The sequence below is a fragment of the Microcaecilia unicolor genome, chromosome 10, assembly GCF_901765095.1.
Source record: "Microcaecilia unicolor chromosome 10, aMicUni1.1, whole genome shotgun sequence".
Classification (NCBI taxonomy): Eukaryota; Metazoa; Chordata; class Amphibia; order Gymnophiona; family Siphonopidae; genus Microcaecilia; species Microcaecilia unicolor.
This window is the reverse complement of record NC_044040.1, coordinates 55804055-55822371: the sequence shown is the minus strand read 5'-3', so window position 1 is coordinate 55822371 and position 18317 is coordinate 55804055. Positions and strand designations below refer to the sequence as shown.

The following is an 18317-nucleotide window of genomic DNA, read 5'->3' as shown; positions in this document are numbered from 1 at the left end:
TCAGCTGAATCTAATCATCAATAAATTTGGTCAGTTGGGTAACTAAGGGGACAATTATTTCATCACATTTAAAATGTGCAGTGTTTGAGCATTAAAAATTGCATTCATATATCTGAAGTATAACAGGAATATTCTTCTATCCGGACTGTAGTGTGGTCAGTTATTAAATCCTTTGAGCTCTCCAAAAATTCATTTAAATTCTTTTACAGTTCTTGAACCATGTAGTGGTATCTCTTATCCAAGACACCTTCCTCCACCAATTCCAGGTAGATATTGAGCATGGACAATGGGAGGAAGCAGCTCGGTAGAAATATCCATGGCCCTCTTGTAGGTATTTTTAACCATGTGCACTGTGCTCTAAAATTTAAAAAAAAAATTTTGAGGGGGTGTGGCAGAGGCAGAGAGTAGTTAACCTGTTAATGCACAGTAATGTAGATATGCTAACAGGTTAGTGCACAGATAACGCAGAAGCTGTTACTGCTCACAAAATAGGTGTTGGTAAGTGCTTCCATAGTAATTTAAAAAACTGGCTGCGTACTAATATCACCATTAGTGCATAACTATTAATGGGGGGAAAGTAGAAAATAAGGGTTTTTACAGCCATGGTAAAAATAAACCTTGGTGTATGGGAAGGGCCTGCTAAGGCCTAATTTTACTGCAGCTTAGTAAAGGATTCCTTAGCACATGAACATTTATTTCAGGTAGCCTGAAAACCCGACTGGCTTGGGTGCCCCAGGATGAACCACTGCCTTAACTGTTCTGGTGTTAAACTATCCATAATGAGTAAGAATTAGGGTGATTAGTCCCTGCATCTTGGAACCATGTTCATTTTATGGTACACTTTCTTTAGTAATCCTTATAAATAGCCTACAAACTAGGTGAATGAATTTTTAAATACTTAAGACTCGCTGTCTTAAAACCATTTTTTTTTAATACTAACCACAAAATCTGTGTGTTTAGTGGGAGAGAGTTCTCTAAACCTGAAGTTTATTTTTTTTTTGTGTGTATGTATATATATATATATATATATATATATATATATATAATTTTCATATTCTGCTAAATCATCTAAGTAGCTCGACTGTCCAGGGCAGATTACAAAATAACATTCAGCACAAACAAATCTTACACACACAAAAACCCCCCACATAAATCTATAAATAGATTTTTACATATCCACACACTTGAGCAAGACTAATAGCTGCCCTACACTAGTCTTCAAACTCCCCTCTGAACACCTCACCTATTTTGCAAATTGTCCATCTCTTGGTGGGTGGGTGTTGATGGTTCTTTGGAGGTTTTTGTTTGTTTTTTGCTTTGATTATAATTGCTTGTTTTCTGTCTCCTAGAAGCTACTGCCCATGGTTAACCCAGTGTTGACTAACAGGGGTTTTTTTTCCCTCCTATTTTTGTAAATTCTTTTCCCGTGATCCTACCTAGTCACAGTGCTTCAGTTGAAGGCCATGGATACTGAATCCTGGCTAGTAGGTGTCGCCACAGAGCAATGAGCAAACTCTTCTCCCTGTCTCGTAAGGGCTGTGAATTTTTTGTTTTCAGTGGTAACAGTTTATAGATAAATTGGCCAACATAAGCATAAACAGCAGAGTTTGACACAAGTAAGAACAATACTAGCAAGATTTGCATAGTCAACTGGAAATTGCCATAGACCTTTTTTTCTATTTGTCCCTTCGCTCTTTTTCACATTCAAGGGAGCCCAGACAGATTCCTTAAAATACAGCCTTGCTGATCTTTTCGTTAATAGGAGCCATTATGGTAGTAGCAGCTCTGTCTTGCTCTCCTTTCTCTCCATCTCCTTAGTATGACAGGGAGTACGCATGTAAAATTGTGCGCATTGCAAGTACCTCTGTAGGTTGTGTATAGGTGTTGTGGGCAACATTGCAAGATACATGCATACCCTCAAAGTTTACACCCAGTAGTTAAACTGACCTTGAAGTAAATGTAACTTTGTGCATGAACTTCTTTGAACAGTCAGGGATTATATTTTAGAAATGCACATTGTCTTCTAAAATAGACATTGTTGCAATCCACATAAATTATGTGTGATTACCCTTGTATCTATTAGTAATATTGTTGTAACTGTAACACAAGCTTCTATTAAACATCGCATACACTGTTAATCAACATGTATTCCTTGGTTGTTTAACATACTTAACTGGTCATAAAACAGTGCCTCAAGGCACAATAGTAAATAAAAACTGGTATGGAAAATATGCTCCTTGTTACTCTTAATGACAAAAATCTACTCAAGCATGAAGCATCTTGATAGCTGTAGGAATATCAAGGTCATTGTAGAGAGAAACAAAAATAGTTAACAGTTGTATTATATGCATGATCAGAATTTGATATTAGAAATTATTAACTTCATATAAGTTGCCCAAGTACCTTTTTTTTTTTTACTTAGTTGATGCCAGCTTAATAATATATTTTTCAAGATTACAAGGTGGCAGTACAGATTCCTGGCGCTCTGGGTTGGCCGCAGCTGGCAATAATATGAAATTAAGTGTTCCAAGTCCCTGGCAGGTTGGAGAGGAATTAAGGTGAAGGAGTTGGTCATTATGTAACAGTGACACCCAGTGGTTGAGTTGTGTGCCTGTGGTTAAAGTTCAGCACGGAATAACTAAAGTACATTGAAAGCAACTGTAATTTAAGGGAATAAGTTACCCGGGTAGTTGTGAATGAAAGCTGTTGCTGCCAGGTCCCGCCCCAGTACCAAGTAAATTTCAGTAGCACTGTTGTAAATGTTTTTGAACTGGGTCAGGAATCTGTTAACGCTTTCATTTTGTCTCTAACAGATAACGTTAGGTCATGAACAAGGATCTGGTGCCCCGTGTCTCAAATGCAAAGATAAATGTGAAGGATTTGAGCTACATTTCTGGAGGTTAGTGCAATTCAACACTTTTGAATACATTTCTTCCCATTCAGATGGTCTTATTTTTGATAATTCTTCCCCCCCCCCCCCCCCCCCCCCCCAAAATAGCATTGTATGGCAAAATTGTTGCCCGGGAATATTTAATACTTTATTTTACTTCTAGCTTTTATATGAGTAACTTGTAACCTGGACCTGTATAAAGTCCTCGGAAATATCAGAAAGCCTTATGACCTTGAAGATGCTCAGAGTAAACGTTTGAAGTGGCTGAATCTTGCAAAGAAGACTAGAGATGTGCAAGGGATAAATTTACTTTTCTTTCATTTATTTTTGTTTCATATTAGAATTCACTAAAATAGCATGTGCTAGATTAGCATATACTAAAATTAAACCACTTTGACCGTAAAGATGCATGTAGAAGGTGTCTTCCTTCCTCTCTTTTTTTTTTTTTTTAAAGGGGGGGGGGAGTACCTACTGAAAGGGACAGAATACTACATCAAGGCAATTGAGGCTGGTTTACTTAGTCATGTGGCCTGGATTTAGAGCTCTAGGAAGCGGGACCATCATGTCTGGTTGGTGGGGGTGGGGGAGCAGGGGGGAGCCTTTGCCCAAAGAGCACACACTTATGCAGTTATCCTTACACTTCTAGCATAACCAATCCTATACCCTCACCAAACACAATGGTCAAGGACCAACTTCAGGCTTTTATTGGTATTTATTTAACCACTGTTTTATGAAGAAATTCACTCCAGGTGGTGTGCAACAGGTATAGCTTGACATTAAAACTTTCTATATGAGTTTTGTATACTGCCTGCGTCCCTAAGACTGCCCCAATTTGACTGCCCCTATCGGACTGACCGTTCACTTGTCTATTAGATTGTAAGCTCCTTGAGCAGGGACTGTCTCTCTTTGTTAAATTGTACAGCGCTGCGTAACCCTGGTAGCGCTCTAGAAATGTTTAGTAGTAGTAGTAATCATCTTAAGAGCCTCCACAATGGAGGATACATAGGCATACTACTACTACTATTTACTACTACTATTTAGCATTTCTATAGCACTACAAGGCATACGCAGCGCTGCACAAACATAGAAGAAAGACAGTCCCTGCTCAAAGAGCTTACAATCTAATAGACAAAAAATAAATAAAGTAAGCAAATCAAATCAATTAATGTGAACGGGAAGGAAGAGAGGAGGGTAGGTGGAGGCGAGTGGTTACGAGTCAAAAGCAATTAAAGAGGTGGGCTTTCAGTCTAGATTTAAAGGTGGCCAAGGATGGGGCAAGACGTAGGGTGCAGCGAGACAGAAGGCGCGAAGTCTGGAGTTGGCAGTAGTGGAGAAGGGAACAGATAAGAAGGATTTATCCATGGAGCAGAGTGCACGGGAAGGGGTGTAGGGAAGGACGAGTGTGGAGAGATACTGGGGAGCAGCAGAGTAAGTACATTTATAGGTTAGTAGAAGAAGTTTGAACAGGATGCAAAAACGGATAGGGAGCCAGTGAAGGGCCTTTGAGGAGAGGGGTAGTATGAGTAAAGCGACCCTGGCGGAAGACGAGACGGGCAGCAGAGTTTTGAACCGACTGGAGAGGGGAGAGGTGACTAAGTGGGAGGCCAGCAAGAAGCAGGTTGCAGTAGTCTAAACGAGAGGTGACAAGGGTGTGGATGAGGGTTTTGGTATGGTGCTCGGAAAGAAAGGGGCGTATTTTACGGATGTTGTAAAGAAAGAAATGACAGGTCTTGGCAATCTGCTGGATATGAGCAGAGAAGGAGAGAGAAGAGTCAAAGATGGCCCCAAGGTTTCGAGCTGAGGAGACAGGGAGAATGAGAGAGCCATCAACAGAAATAGAAAACGGGGGGAGCGGGGAGGTGGGTTTGGGGGGGAAAATGAGAAGCTCGGTTTTGGTCATATTTAATTTCAGGTGGCGTTGAGACATCCAGACAGCAATGTCAGACCAGCACGCTGAAACTTTGGTTTGGATGCAAGGTGAGATATCAGGGGTAGAAAGGTAGATTTGGGAGTCGTCAGCATAGAGATGGTAGGAAAAGCCATGGGATGAGATTAATGAACCAAGGGAAGAAGTGTAGATAGAAAAGAGGAGGGGACCAAGAACAGAACCCTGAGGTACGCCGACAGGCAGAGGGATAGAAGTAGAAGAGGATCCACCAGAGTGAACACTAAAGGTGCGGAGGGAGAGGTAGGAAGAGAACCAGGAAAGGACAGAGCCCTGGAATCCAAGTGAGGACAGGGTATCGAGAAGTATGCTGTGATCGACAGTGTCAAAAGCAGTGGAAAGATCAAGAAGAATGAGGATGGAATATTGACCTCTGGATTTAGCCAGTAATAGGTCATTGGAGACTTTAGGCATAGATTTCCAACGTAATCATATATTTACACTTAGGCAGTATCTCTCTGCCCTTGCTACTAATTTATGATCATGTTTACTACTGTTATGCTGTTAAATGATCAAATATAAGGATAAATATAAAAAAATGAGGTAAACTTGGGGATAGGCAAATTAAATCCTAGCAGTGGGAATAACGTTACAGTATCTGAATGATACACATTAAAATAGTACGGTAGAGCAATCCTATAGCAAATATGATAAATGTTAGTGGAATACAAATGATATTCCATAATAAACAGCATGAAAGAATATTCATATACCTATAGCACATATGATACTTAGACGATGTCCATACAACACAAATGGAACACCTTAATAGGCAACATATTAGAAACATTCATATAACATAAATATATTCAGGGCCGTGCCGATGCGGTAAGCGAGGTAAGTGCCGCAGGGGGGCGCCCACCTCTGGAGGGCGCCACCGCGGTGCTTACCCTCGCCCCGCGCCGCCGAGGACTTTAAATCTTTTACCTCGGTCGCAGCAGCGTCGGTGAAAGTGCTGCCGACATCTCCCTTCCCTTGCACTCATTGGTTCCCTCAGTGTCCCGCCTTCTTCTGACGTCAGAAGAAGGCGGACACTGAGGGAACCAAGAGCGCGGTGGGGGTGGTCCGCCCCGGGTGTCAGCGGGTGGGGGGTGCGCCGCTCCCGCTGCTCCCACCCTACCTTCTTAAAAAAAAAAGAAATCAGTAAAGCGGCGTGGCAGGCAGCGCAGCTTCGCGTCTGCCCTGCTTGTAAAACAAGTAGATCTCCTCGTCGGACCTTCGCTCACTGGGTCCCGCCCTCGAAGAAATAGGAAGTTACCTCAGAGGAGGGCGGGACCCAGTGAGCGAAGGCCCGACGAGGAGATCTACTTGTTTTACAAGCAGGGCAGACGCGAAGCTGCGCTGCCTGCCACGCCGCTTTACTGATTTATTTTTTAAAAGAAGGTAGGGTGGGAGCAGCGGGAGCGGAGCACCCCCCCCCCCTACCCGCTGTCATCTCGACGGAGCTGGTAGTCGGGTCGGATCAGGGGTGCCCAGATGACAGAAGGGGATGGGGAGGGGAGCCCAGATGGCAGAAGGGGATGGGAGCCCAGATGGCAGAAGGGGATGGGGTGCCCAGAAGACAGAAGGGGATGGGGTGTCCAGAAGACAGAAGGGGATGGGGAGGGGAGCCCAGATGGCAGAAGGGGATGGGGAGCCCAGATGGCAGAAGGGGATGGGGAGGGGAGCCCAGATGACAGATGGGGAGGGGAGCCCAGATGACAGATGGGGAGGGGAGCCTAGATGACAGAAGGGGATGGGAGCCCAGATGACAGAAGGGGATGGGGAGGGGAGCCCAGATGGCAGAAGGGGATGGGGTGGGGTGGGGAGCCCAGATGACAGAAGGGGATGGGGTGGGGTGCCCAGATGGGGTCTGGGGCTGAAAGGGGAGGCCCTAATGCAAGGCATGTGGATGAAGGGAGCTGGAACTGGGGGCTGAAAAGGAGGGTAGGTGGGATAAGGGGGCTAGGACTGGGGGCTGAAAAGGGACAAGAGCTGAAACTGTGGGGACTGGGGGCTGAAAAGAAGACAGGGAGAAGTGGCTGGGGCTGAAGCTCGGGACTAGTGAGAGAAAAGGGCTGGGTTTGAAACTGGGGGCTGAAAAGGGGACAGGGAGAAGTGGCTGTGGGCCGAAGCTCGGGACTAGTGAGAGAAAAGGGCTGGGTTTGAAACTGGGGGCTGAAAAGGGGACAGGGAGAAGTGGCTGTGGGCCGAAGCTCAAGACTGGTGGGAGAAAAGGGCTAGGGCTGAAACTGGGGACTGGTGGGATAGTGAGGCTGGAACTGGGGGCTGAGAAAAAGGGGCTGAGAGAGGGGACAGATCCTAGATGGAAGGGTGAGTGAGAGGGAGGGCAGACCCTAGATGGATGGGAGAGGGAGGGCAAATGGTGGATTGAGCGGACAGAGAGAAAGGGCAGACAGTGGATGGAAGCGATAGAAAGGGCAGACAGTGAATGGAAGGGGGAGAGAGAGAGGGCAGACAGGGGCAGATGGTGGATGGAAGGGGCAGAGATAGAGGGCAGATGTAGATGGAAGGAGTAGGGAGAGAGGGCAGACATTGGATGAAGGGGACAGCAGAGAGGGCAGACACTGGATGGCAGAGAGAGAACAAAGACAGATGCTGGATGGAAGGAAGGAAGACAGTGAAAAGAAGATGAGGAAAGCAGAAACCAGAGACGACAAACTGTAAATAAAATATTTACTTTTATTTTTTTGCTTTAGGATATAGTAGTATTGTAGCTGTGTTAATAAATGTTTATAATAGGTAATCTTTTTATTGGACTAATTTTAATACATTTTGACTAACTTTCGGAGAACAAAACCCCCTTCCTCAGGTCAGGATAGGATACTGTAACAGCACTATACTGTATTGACCTGAGGAAGGATGTTTTGGCCTCTGAAAGCTAAATGTATTAGTCCAATAAAATGGTATTATTTTATTTTCTATATTTGTTTTATTTCTATTTGTTAATTTGTAAAGTGGTGATTGGTTCTTGTTAGTTTTTTTCAAATTTACATCTGCAGTCTTTATATTTTTCACAGTACTAGGGGACATTTTCTGTTTCTGTGGTGTTGCATTGTATGCAGAGTCTGGCATCTTGGGGGTTCAGTTTAATTTTTGTCTAAATAGCGTTTGGAATATGTCCACTTTGAGAATTTACATCTGCTATCTTATTTTGCAATGTATAGCAATTTGTTTCTAAGAATATTGCTGACAATTCCTGTCAGTGTGGCAAGTGGTGAGCGATCATTTTCACCGGGGGGGGGGGGGGGGGGCTGATCATTTTCACGGGGGGTAGGGGCGCCAACTGATAGTCTGCAGGGGGGCGCCAGAGACCCTAGGCACGGCCCTGAATATATTGTTGCTGTCATGAGCAGTTATAAGAGAAACACCTTAATTGGCAGCCAAGTGGAACAAATGCAGTTGAAACATATAGCTAGACAAGGTGGGTAGGACAAAGTCATTAGGATAAATAGATGGGTGAATAGGTTGAAGACAATTTATTCAACTGTATATATAATTTATGTGGAACTGATCTTCATTACAAAGTGTGCTGCAAGCTAGTCTGGATGCATAATTTCCACATGTGCCCTAGGTTTGAGAAAAGTCAGGCTTTCACCTGCTTCCTAAAGTAGAGGTAGTTTTGAGTTAGCCATAGCCCATCCAGGATTGAGTTTGTGGGGGCTACTTATGAGAAGGCTCACTAGTAGGTGTCAGATAAAGTGATTTCTTTGTGACAGGGTACACGTGGAGGGGCATTTTCGAAACAAGACGGACGTCCATCTTTCGTTTCGATAATACAGTCAGGGACGTCCAAATCCTGAAATTTGGTCGTTTCTGATTTTCATCTGATTTTAACCAAAACTGCGCTTACTAAAGTCTCCAATGACCTATTACTGGCTAAATCCAGAGGTCAATATTCCATCCTCATTCTTCTTGATCTTTCCACTGCTTTTGACACTGTCGATCACAGCATACTTCTCGATACCCTGTCCTCACTTGGATTCCAGGGCTCTGTCCTTTCCTGGTTCTCTTCCTACCTCTCCCTCCGCACCTTTAGTGTTCACTCTGGTGGATCCTCTTCTACTTCTATCCCTCTGCCTGTCGGCGTACCTCAGGGTTCTGTTCTTGGTCCCCTCCTCTTTTCTATCTACACTTCTTCCCTTGGTTCATTAATCTCATCCCATGGCTTTTCCTACCATCTCTATGCTGATGACTCCCAAATCTACCTTTCTACCCCTGATATCTCACCTTGCATCCAAACCAAAGTTTCAGCGTGCTTGTCTGACATTGCTGTCTGGATGTCTCAACGCCACCTGAAATTAAATATGACCAAAACCGAGCTTCTCATTTTCCCTCCCAAACCCACCTCCCCGCTCCCCCCGTTTTCTATTTCTGTTGATGGCTCTCTCATTCTCCCTGTCTCCTCAGCTCGAAACCTTGGGGTCATCTTTGACTCTTCTCTCTCCTTCTCTGCTCATATCCAGCAGATTGCCAAGACCTGTCATTTCTTTCTTTACAACATCCGTAAAATCCGCCCCTTTCTTTCCGAGCACTCTACCAAAACCCTCATCCACACCCTTGTCACCTCTCCTTTAGACTATTTCAATCTGCTTTTTGCTGGCCTCCCACTTAGTCACCTCTCCCCTCTCCAGTCGGTTCAAAACTCTGCTGCCCGTTTCATCTTCCGCCAGGGTCGCTTTACTCATACTACCCCTCTCCTCAAGACCCTTCACTGGCTCCCTATCCGTTTTCGCATCCTGTTCAAACTTCTTCTACTAACCTATAAATGTACTCACTCTGCTGCTCCCCAGTATCTCTCCACACTCGTCCTTCCCTACACTCTTTTCCGTGCACTCCGCTCCATGGATAAATCCTTCTTATCTGTTCCCTTCTCCACTACTGCCAACTCCAGACTTCGCGCCTTCTGTCTCGCTGCACCCTACGCCTGGAATAAACTTCCTGAGCCCCTACGTCTTGCCCCATCCTTGGCCACCTTTAAATCTAGACTGAAAGCCCACCTCTTTAACATTGCTTTTGACTCGTAACCACTTGTAACCACTCGCCTCCACCTACCCTCCTCTCTTCCTTCCCGTCCACATTAATTGATTTGATTTGCTTACTTTATTTATTTTTTGTCTATTAGATTGTAAGCTCTTTGAGCAGGGACTGTCTTTCTTCTATGTTTGTGCAGCGTTGCGTATGCCTTGTAGCGCTATAGAAATGCTAAATAGTAGTAGTAGTAGTAGATATTTGAAACCAAGGACGTCCATCTCAGAAACGACCAAATGCAAGCCATTTGGTCGTGGATGGAGCCAGCATTTGTAGTGCACTGGTCCCTCTGACATTCGAGGACACCAACCGGGCACCCTAGGGGGCACTGCAGTGGACTTCATAAATTGCCCCCAGGTACATAGCTCCCTTACCTTGTGTGCTGAGCCCCCCAAGCCCCCCCCCCCCCCCACAAACCCACTACCCCCAACTGTACACCACTACAATAACCCTTATGGGTGAAAGGGGGGGCGCCTAGATGTGGGTACAGTGGGTTTTGGAGGGCTCGCTGTTTCCTCCACAAACGTAACAAGTAGGGGGGGTATGGGCCTGGGTCCGCCTGTCTGAATTGCACTGCACTCACTAAAACTGCTCCAGGGACCTGCATACTGCTGTGATGGACCTGAGCATGACATCTGAGGCTGGCAATCAATATTTTCAACGATATTTTTTGAGGGTGGGAGGGGGTTACTGACCACTGGGTGAGTAACAGGAGGTCATCCCCGATTCTCTCCAGTGGTCATCTGGTTATTTCGGGCACCTTTTTGTGCCTTGGTTGCAAGAAAAACATGACCAGGTAAAGTCGTCTAAGTGTTTGTCAGGGACGTCCTTGTTTTTTCGATTATGGGTCGAGGACGCCCAAGTCCTGCCTTCACTATGCCTCCGATTTGCCGCCTTGAACTTTGGCCGTTCCTGCAACGGAGAGCAGTTGGGGACGTCCAAACTCGGCTTTCGATTATACCGATTTGGATGACCCTGTGAGAAAGAACGCCCATCTTCCGATTTATATCGAAAGACGGGCATGCTCTTTCGAAAATGAGCCCGATAGTGATGCTCCTTGGGATTCAGAGGTGTGTAGAGTGCTAACTTTTTATTCTTTTGTTTTCAAGCCAGTTTTAAATAATGGTTTTCAGCAGGAAAAGAGACAATACCAACAAGGTATATAAGACAGCTTCATACATTATATATGTTGAACTATGGGGAGGATTCTATATAAGCCACCTAAAAAAACTTTTGCGGAAAACATTTCTGCCTAAGTATATTTTATAAGCAGTGCCTAGATTTAGGCACGATATATAGAATATGATTAGTGAACACCCTAGCACCTAAATCTATGTGCCTCGATTTACACCAATGAAAACATGGCATAAATCCCAGCGAGAAGGTTTAGACGCAGAGGGCCATATTCTATAACGGTGCACATAAATTTTGGAATGACCACGAATCGCCCATAACAATGCCTCTTTTGTCTGCACGCATTCAAATTTAGGCGCTATGCATTACAAAATACACTTAGCGGTTTGCGTGCATAAGTTTTAATTGTCAATTAGTGCATTATTGCTTGTTAAGTGCTGTTAACGCTGATTGGCTTCTTAAGCCAGTTAAGTTATGCATGTTATACCCTTGGATTTCGGCGCGGAATGCTAAGTGCGCTATATAGAATCCTGGGGTATATGTGTAAGAACATCCAGTAGTCTGCAACAAATTAAAAAAAAAAAAATCAGTAACATATAAATTGATACTGTTCTATAATTGGATCCTTAAAGTAAAGATTTGGTTTGATCAATTGGTGTACAACAGGGGCGTAGCCAGACTTCGGCGGGATGGGGGTCCAGAGCCTGAGATGAGGGGGCACATTTTAGGCCCCCCCCCCGCGCCGCCACCCCGCCGTCGCCTACCTTTGCTGGTGGGGGACCCCAACCCCCGCCATCCGAGGTCGTCTTCTCGCAAAAGGCTTCCTTCTGTTTCTCACATCCTGCACTTACAACGTGCAGGACGTCAGAAACCGAAGGAAGCCTTTTGCGAGAACAAGGGGACCTCGGCTGATGGGGGTTGGGGTCCCCCACCAGCAAAGGCAGGCGAGGGCGGGTTGGCGGCGCGAGGAGGGGGGTCGAGAGAGTCATCAGCAGGGGGGTCCAGGGCCAAATCTACAGGGGCCCAGGCCCCCCCTGGCCCCACGTAGCTATGCCACTGGTGTACAAGAAGAAACTAGTGAAGGACTCAGTTCCTGGGTTAATTTCCAGATTCATAGAACTCATTCTTTCTAGCAGTCTGTTTTCTTCTGTTTACTTAGTACCTTCCAGTCTTTACAACTGACAAAAATCCGAATTGGGTCATTCTCTGAATATGACGGTGTCCTCCCCACAAGATTAACCAGCACCAGCTTTGTCACTGCTTCTGACTTTCTCCCAAAAAGACCGTCCAGTGTTTTAATCTAAATCATTACCAGGATATTCTTTTTGTCTTACTCTGATGTACCTCTTTTGATACAATTTTTTGACTGGAGGTAGGAGAAAGCTGAGGAAACGAACTTTGCTTCCAAACTCTAGCAATTTTGAAATGGCCCCTGCCCCCATCCCGCTTTTACTTCGTGTCCACTGTATCTCACAGGCTTCCTCTGGGGCTCAGCTGTCTCCATGCAGGAGCCTTTCTTTTCATCGGTGACTCTTGAGCAAGATTTTCTGCTGCAGAACATATCCTCAGCCCAGAAGGGCTGACTTTATCTTAATCTCACCACCCTGTTCCTCCTCCTAGTAAGATTAGTGTATATGATCTATGGTTATCCAGCTGTGGAAACAAAAACACTAAGAACTTCAGTTGCTGCCTCTGTCCTTATTCTGCCCCACAGGTAATTTTGATAGCTTTAGGGGTTGCAGGCAGTATATAAGACATTAGATAAGTCTTATTTACATACACTTTTTCAGGCAGCTTTAAGGAAGAAAACTTAAGAAACCAGAGGAGGTCCTCTCTTATTGGTCAGGTAGGGTTTGTGAGGTAGGATGAGATCACTAACCCTCTTCTGTCTGGGATAGTAACTTTACCTACAAACATTTTTTTGCTGCTTTTCCCCAGTCCAACACTGAATAGTAAATTCAGTTAGAAATCCTTTCATATGCATGTCCATAAAGAGGACTAGAGAACTTAAAAGGTAGGACCTAGTTTGTATTAATCTTTAGAAGGATGAGCTTGATAGATCATAAGGGTAGTTTTTTGTTTTTTTTTAAGTTACTATCCCTTACTATTACTTATACATATGAGGCAGCACACAGATTTAAAGGAGGCATGTTTGTGTGCAAAGTATATGCATATTTTTTTATTTTGGAACAGCAATATACCTATACCTCTGAAATTTCGTTATTGGTGTTGTACACATAACTCCTGGTTAACTTCTCATTTGGACCTTGGTTTAGGGGAGAGAAATTGTTCTCAACCTCTTTGCCTTTCAAAACCACTTTGCAAAAAGTTTGAGTTTGCAGGATGATTCCTTAATAGCATGCAGGTTTATGGAATCGGCCACTTACACGTAAATAGCAAAATCACATCTTATGACATGTAACACTGCTTATACGTATAAACCCCCTAGTGATGTTGGTCTTCTGACCATGTTCATATTAAAAGGATTTTCAATACAGCAACAAGCATATACACTACTTTGGTATCACTAGGTTATAAATGTGCCAAAATTACTTAATTACCCCCTGTATTAGGTGATCTGTTCTTCAAATCCTGGAATGTGAATTGTAAGTTTCTGCAAGGCTCATTCTGAACACCAATTTTTGTGTTTAATATTCTAGGGGATAATTTTAAGGTATTTTACTTGCATACCATTGTCAGACCCAACCCCGAGGCGCCATGTGGATTCAACGTCTGCACCAAGGAGCCTCCGTGACACACTTTGGGCAAAGACCAAAACACACCGTCATCGGTCGCCCTCGACGCACGGTGCCTGGAGTTCTAGGGCATTGAAGGATTTGGCATCCGAGAAGTGTCTGCGCCAGGAGGACTGCTCCCCCTCCAAACAAGAGGTGCCGACTTGGTCTACCAGCAGCCAAGACCCTGCTCCTGTATCAACCTCTGCAACCTGTGCCTGAGCCAGCACCCCAGCTTTTCCTGGTGTTGGCCCTCGATGCAAGGCCCTGAGCTGCTGGATGGCTTCATGCAATGGTGTTCATCGACATTGGGGGTGCTTGCGCCTACCCTGCCTCCAGTTGCAGCCTCACTTGGCCCTCAGTCTGCAGTGTGGCCCCAGTGTTGACTGCCACCCAAGCCGGTACTCCCTCAACGTTAGTGGAGGAAGCTTTTCCAGAGTCAAGACGGGAGCCAACTTCTCGACACCACTCTTGAGGATGTGGTTCCTCCATGTCGAAGCAGGGTTGGTCTCAACACTTCCATCAGGAGGTATTATCTGACACCGAAGAGGAGCACTCGTGGGATTCAGAGGAGGATCCAAGGTACTTGTTCCTTGGATAAGTCCTATGGAATTCCTTCTGAACCCTCCCCTCCACCTGAAAGAAGACGGTCTCCTCCAGAGAGCCTTTCATTTCCATCTTTTGTTAAGGAAATGGCTGATGCCATTCCATTTCCTTTGGAAGTGGAGGATGAGTCCAGGGCCAAGATGCTCAAGGTCCTGGACTACACATCTTCTCCTAAGGAGGCTGTGACTGCACCTCTCCATGAGATACTCAGGGAAGTCCTTGTCAAGAACTGGGAGTCCCCTTTGTCAGTCCCTGTTATGCCCAAGAAGATTGACACCCAGTTCCGGATCCACAATGTGCCTGGTTTTGATAGGCCTCGGTTGCCTCATAGTTCCATGGTGGTGGAATCCACTCTCAAAAGAGCCAGGAGTTCCAGGGACTATGCCTCTGTGCCCCCAGGTGGAGAAGCTAGAACCCTGGTTTCTTTAGGGAGGAAGATGTGCTAAGCTTCAATGCTCATTTCCCGAATACATTCATACCAACTTTTCACGAGCGACCATTTGTCAAACTCTGTGTTAAAGTTGTCCAACCTGGCTGACATGCTCCCTCCTCTGGAGCAGGCCGAGACATTTTGCTAGTTGGTCAAGCAGCAGAAGGTGTGTCGCAATTTCTTGGCCAGGAGTACTTACGTCACTTTTGATGTGGCATCCAGGATTTCAGCTCAAAGTATAGCAAGGCGCAGACTCTCATGGCTGTGTGTTTCTGACCTGGACATTCTGTTCAGCAGCGTTTGGTGGATGCCCCACGGCGGGGGAATAACCTTTTTGGAGAGAAGGTTGAGGAGGTCACCAACCAAATCAAAAAACACACTGATACCATTTCTTCTCTCTCCGAATGGGTGACTTCTGCATCAGCTTCCTCGGCTAGGAGGACTTTTGGCAAGCCAGGGAGGAGTTTCTATTACTGTCCTAGGCGTAGGTACAATCCTTGGGCTTGCCAGCCTACTCGGGCTGAACCCCAGCGTGCTCATTCACATCTACAGTGTGCACCAAACTGCTGTTCCCCTGGCAAATCAAGGGATGAGCTTTTGACTGATTTCAGCAGAGCTTAGCCGCAGAAAAAGTGTTCGTCCCACTTGCTGGTCAAGGGGGGTTGAAGATTTTTCACGACAGGTGGCCTCTTATTACTTCCGACTGGTGGGTTCTTCAAATAGTCCATCTCGGATACACCCTCAGCATTCAGCTCTCAGCACAGGCAGGTACTTGCAGAGGAACTCTCCACCCTTCTGAAGGACCATACAGTCAAACTCGTTCCACTAGGGGAGGAAGGGCGGGGATTCTATTCCAGGTACTTCCTTGTGCAAAAGAAAACGAGGGATTCGTCCCATCCTAGACCTAAGGGCCCTGAACAAATTCCTACTCCAAGAAAAGTTCAGGATGGTATTCCCTGGGCACCCTTCTCCCAATGATTCAGAAAAATGATTGGCTATTCTCTCTGGACTTAAAGGATGCATATACTCATATACCGATACATCCAGCCCACCAGAAGACTCTTCGATTTTGACTGGGAACACATCTTTCATTATCGCTTGTGGCCTTTTGGCCTCACGTCGGCTCCCAGTGTCTTCACCAAATGTCTACTGCCTTGAGCAGGGTACCCGACGCGACGGTCGATTCGGGCAGTCAGTGTTGCAGAATCTGTTTGTTGTCTAGAATCCAATTCCACCTTCCTAGACCCATTTTATTCTGTTCCAGATTGCACTCTAATGCAGATTATATGTAGCTTCAGGCTAATCCATGTTACGTCCTCGCCGTTATGAGGCCCAGTTGATCATTGTTTGTTGTTTTTGGTGAGCCTGGATGCTAGGGATTTCCCACTTGTGAGAATTATCAGCTTGCTTGTCTCGGAGAAAGCGTAGGTGCTTACCTGTAGCAGGTGTTCTCTGTGGACAACAGGCTTTATATTCTCACAATCACTTTCCCTTGGAGTTGTCTCCTTCGTAGTTTTTTTTTACTTTATTTTTTCCTATAGTATTAAACGGAGGAGACTGTGTTCTCGCGGTGGGTGGGAAGGCACTCGCGCATTTGCAGTGGAGCGTCTCTCGCGCGCTACAAAGCTCTCATTAGACTTTTGTAAATTCCGGACCGGGCCACGTGGGTTGGTGTCACACACTTGTAATAATATAAAGCCTGCTGTCCTTGGAGAATACCTGCTACAGGTAAGTACCTGCGCTGTATTTTCAGATCGGCTTAGTAGTATTTTCTTTCTTCAGTCTCTTGAAACAAACTAAAGCTGTCAGAGACTGGGTAATGAGCATGCTTGAGTGTTGCCCCATGCCACTGAATCCACATGTCGAGGGATTAATAGTCATTAATGAGGCTATTAAAAATCATTTTATATGTGGTTTTCTTCTCTTTAAAAAAAAACTTTGGGGAAACCCATTAAATTATGCAGTCTGGTTTGTTCTGCTATGTGTGGGTAGCTTACACTATTTTTGAATGAGCCTTTTCTCTTCTGCAAAACTTTTGAATCAGTGTGCCCCCCCCCCTCCCCGACTACACCACCCCTCTTTGGAGAACCTGGGAAATGTCCCTGAAACATTGAACTAGTGTTGAAAACCTGGAGCCATGGCCAAGTATGTGTTGCGCTTTGTTCTCTGCTAGTGCACGGTTTTCAAGGTGCCCTCACTAGTTGGCTACCAAATAATTTGTAGCACATATTTCCTCATGGCTTATTAATTTTAATGAGCTAGCTAATTTTATCAACACAAAATTTAAAACTGCGATTAAAAAAGAATAATTTAAATCAGCAAAGTTTGTGGCTTGAGCCTCATCTCTATTCCTATCCCAGAATTCTACCATATATTAAAAGTATGTAGCAGCTAAAGTAAACAAAAATGAGAACTAGCCAGCAGGAATCCAGGTTGGGTTGTAATAGGATTATAACCACATTTTCCCACTAGATGGGGATGTAATACCAAAATGCAGCTAATGAGACAACCTTAAGAGCTGAGAATCATATAGTCCATTTTTCAGGTAGAGCCATATGAGAGAGGTGTGATCATTTGACAGAGTACACCTTACAATTTCCAAAGACTAAAGATACTAATGGTTTGCCTAAAATAAGGAATGTTCTTTGTGCAGTCTAAACATCCTTTCTCTGTAGGTGCATTTAAGCAGTGGGATCTGCAGCAGATAGCGTACACCAATGCCATTGGTTGTGCACTGTGAGCAAAACTGTTGGACTCGACCACAAACGTGCAGGAACACAAATCTCTACGAACATAGAACAGTCTAGAAGAGTAGGGTAAAATGATGGTGCTTCAAAGAAAACTGTGTTTATTCTGACAAATGCATCTTAGAGACTCAACATCAAGTGCCTGCTTCACATAATTCTTATTCTGTTTTCCCTGCACAAGAGGCACACAGTTTGTCTACTTTTTGTTCTCATGTAATTATCTATCACGCAACATTTCTTGCATTTACACACCTCGACACAAGTCAGTGAATTTCTTTTTCATCTTCATCATTTTCCTTCTATCTCACTCCCTGTCAGTGGTGTTCCTAGGGGGGGGCGGTGGGTGCCGTCCGTCCCAGGTGCCGCGCGCGCCTGTCCGTCGCTTGTTCCGTGCTCCCTCTGCCCCAGAACAGGTTACTTCCTGTTCCGGGGCAGAGCGGGAGCATGGAACAAACGAAGGACAGGCATGCGCGGCACCCCCCCAGCGGCGTGCACCGGGGGGGGGGGGGGGGGGGTTGTGCTGCACCCGGGGGGAGGGGCGCATCGTTGATCCGCCCCGGGTGTCAGCCCCCCTAGGAACGCCACTGCTCCCTGTTGTTGTTGTTATTAGACACTCTTGGCTCCTTTTATTTACTCTTCTCCATTTATTCATGGTTCCTCTCTTACAGTTTACTAATGATGTTCAACCCTTATGGCTCAATTTTGTGTGTTTTTACTGCAGCATATACTTTTCTCCTTTTTGACACCAATAGACAGTATATTTCCTCAACATATATTCATCGTATCGGAAGCCAGTGTC

The 18317-nt window shown here is 45.2% G+C and overlaps 1 protein-coding gene across 1 annotated transcript in view; it reads left to right on the top strand.

Moving 5' to 3' along the window:
- The window catches only part of TES (testin LIM domain protein), an 86387-nt gene that overhangs the window by 26365 nt on the left and 41705 nt on the right, over positions 1-18317 (top strand). The window contains exon 2 of the mRNA XM_030216127.1: positions 2814-2899. Within this exon, the coding sequence (XP_030071987.1) occupies positions 2814-2899 (86 nt within the window). The remainder of the gene's footprint in view (positions 1-2813; positions 2900-18317) is intronic.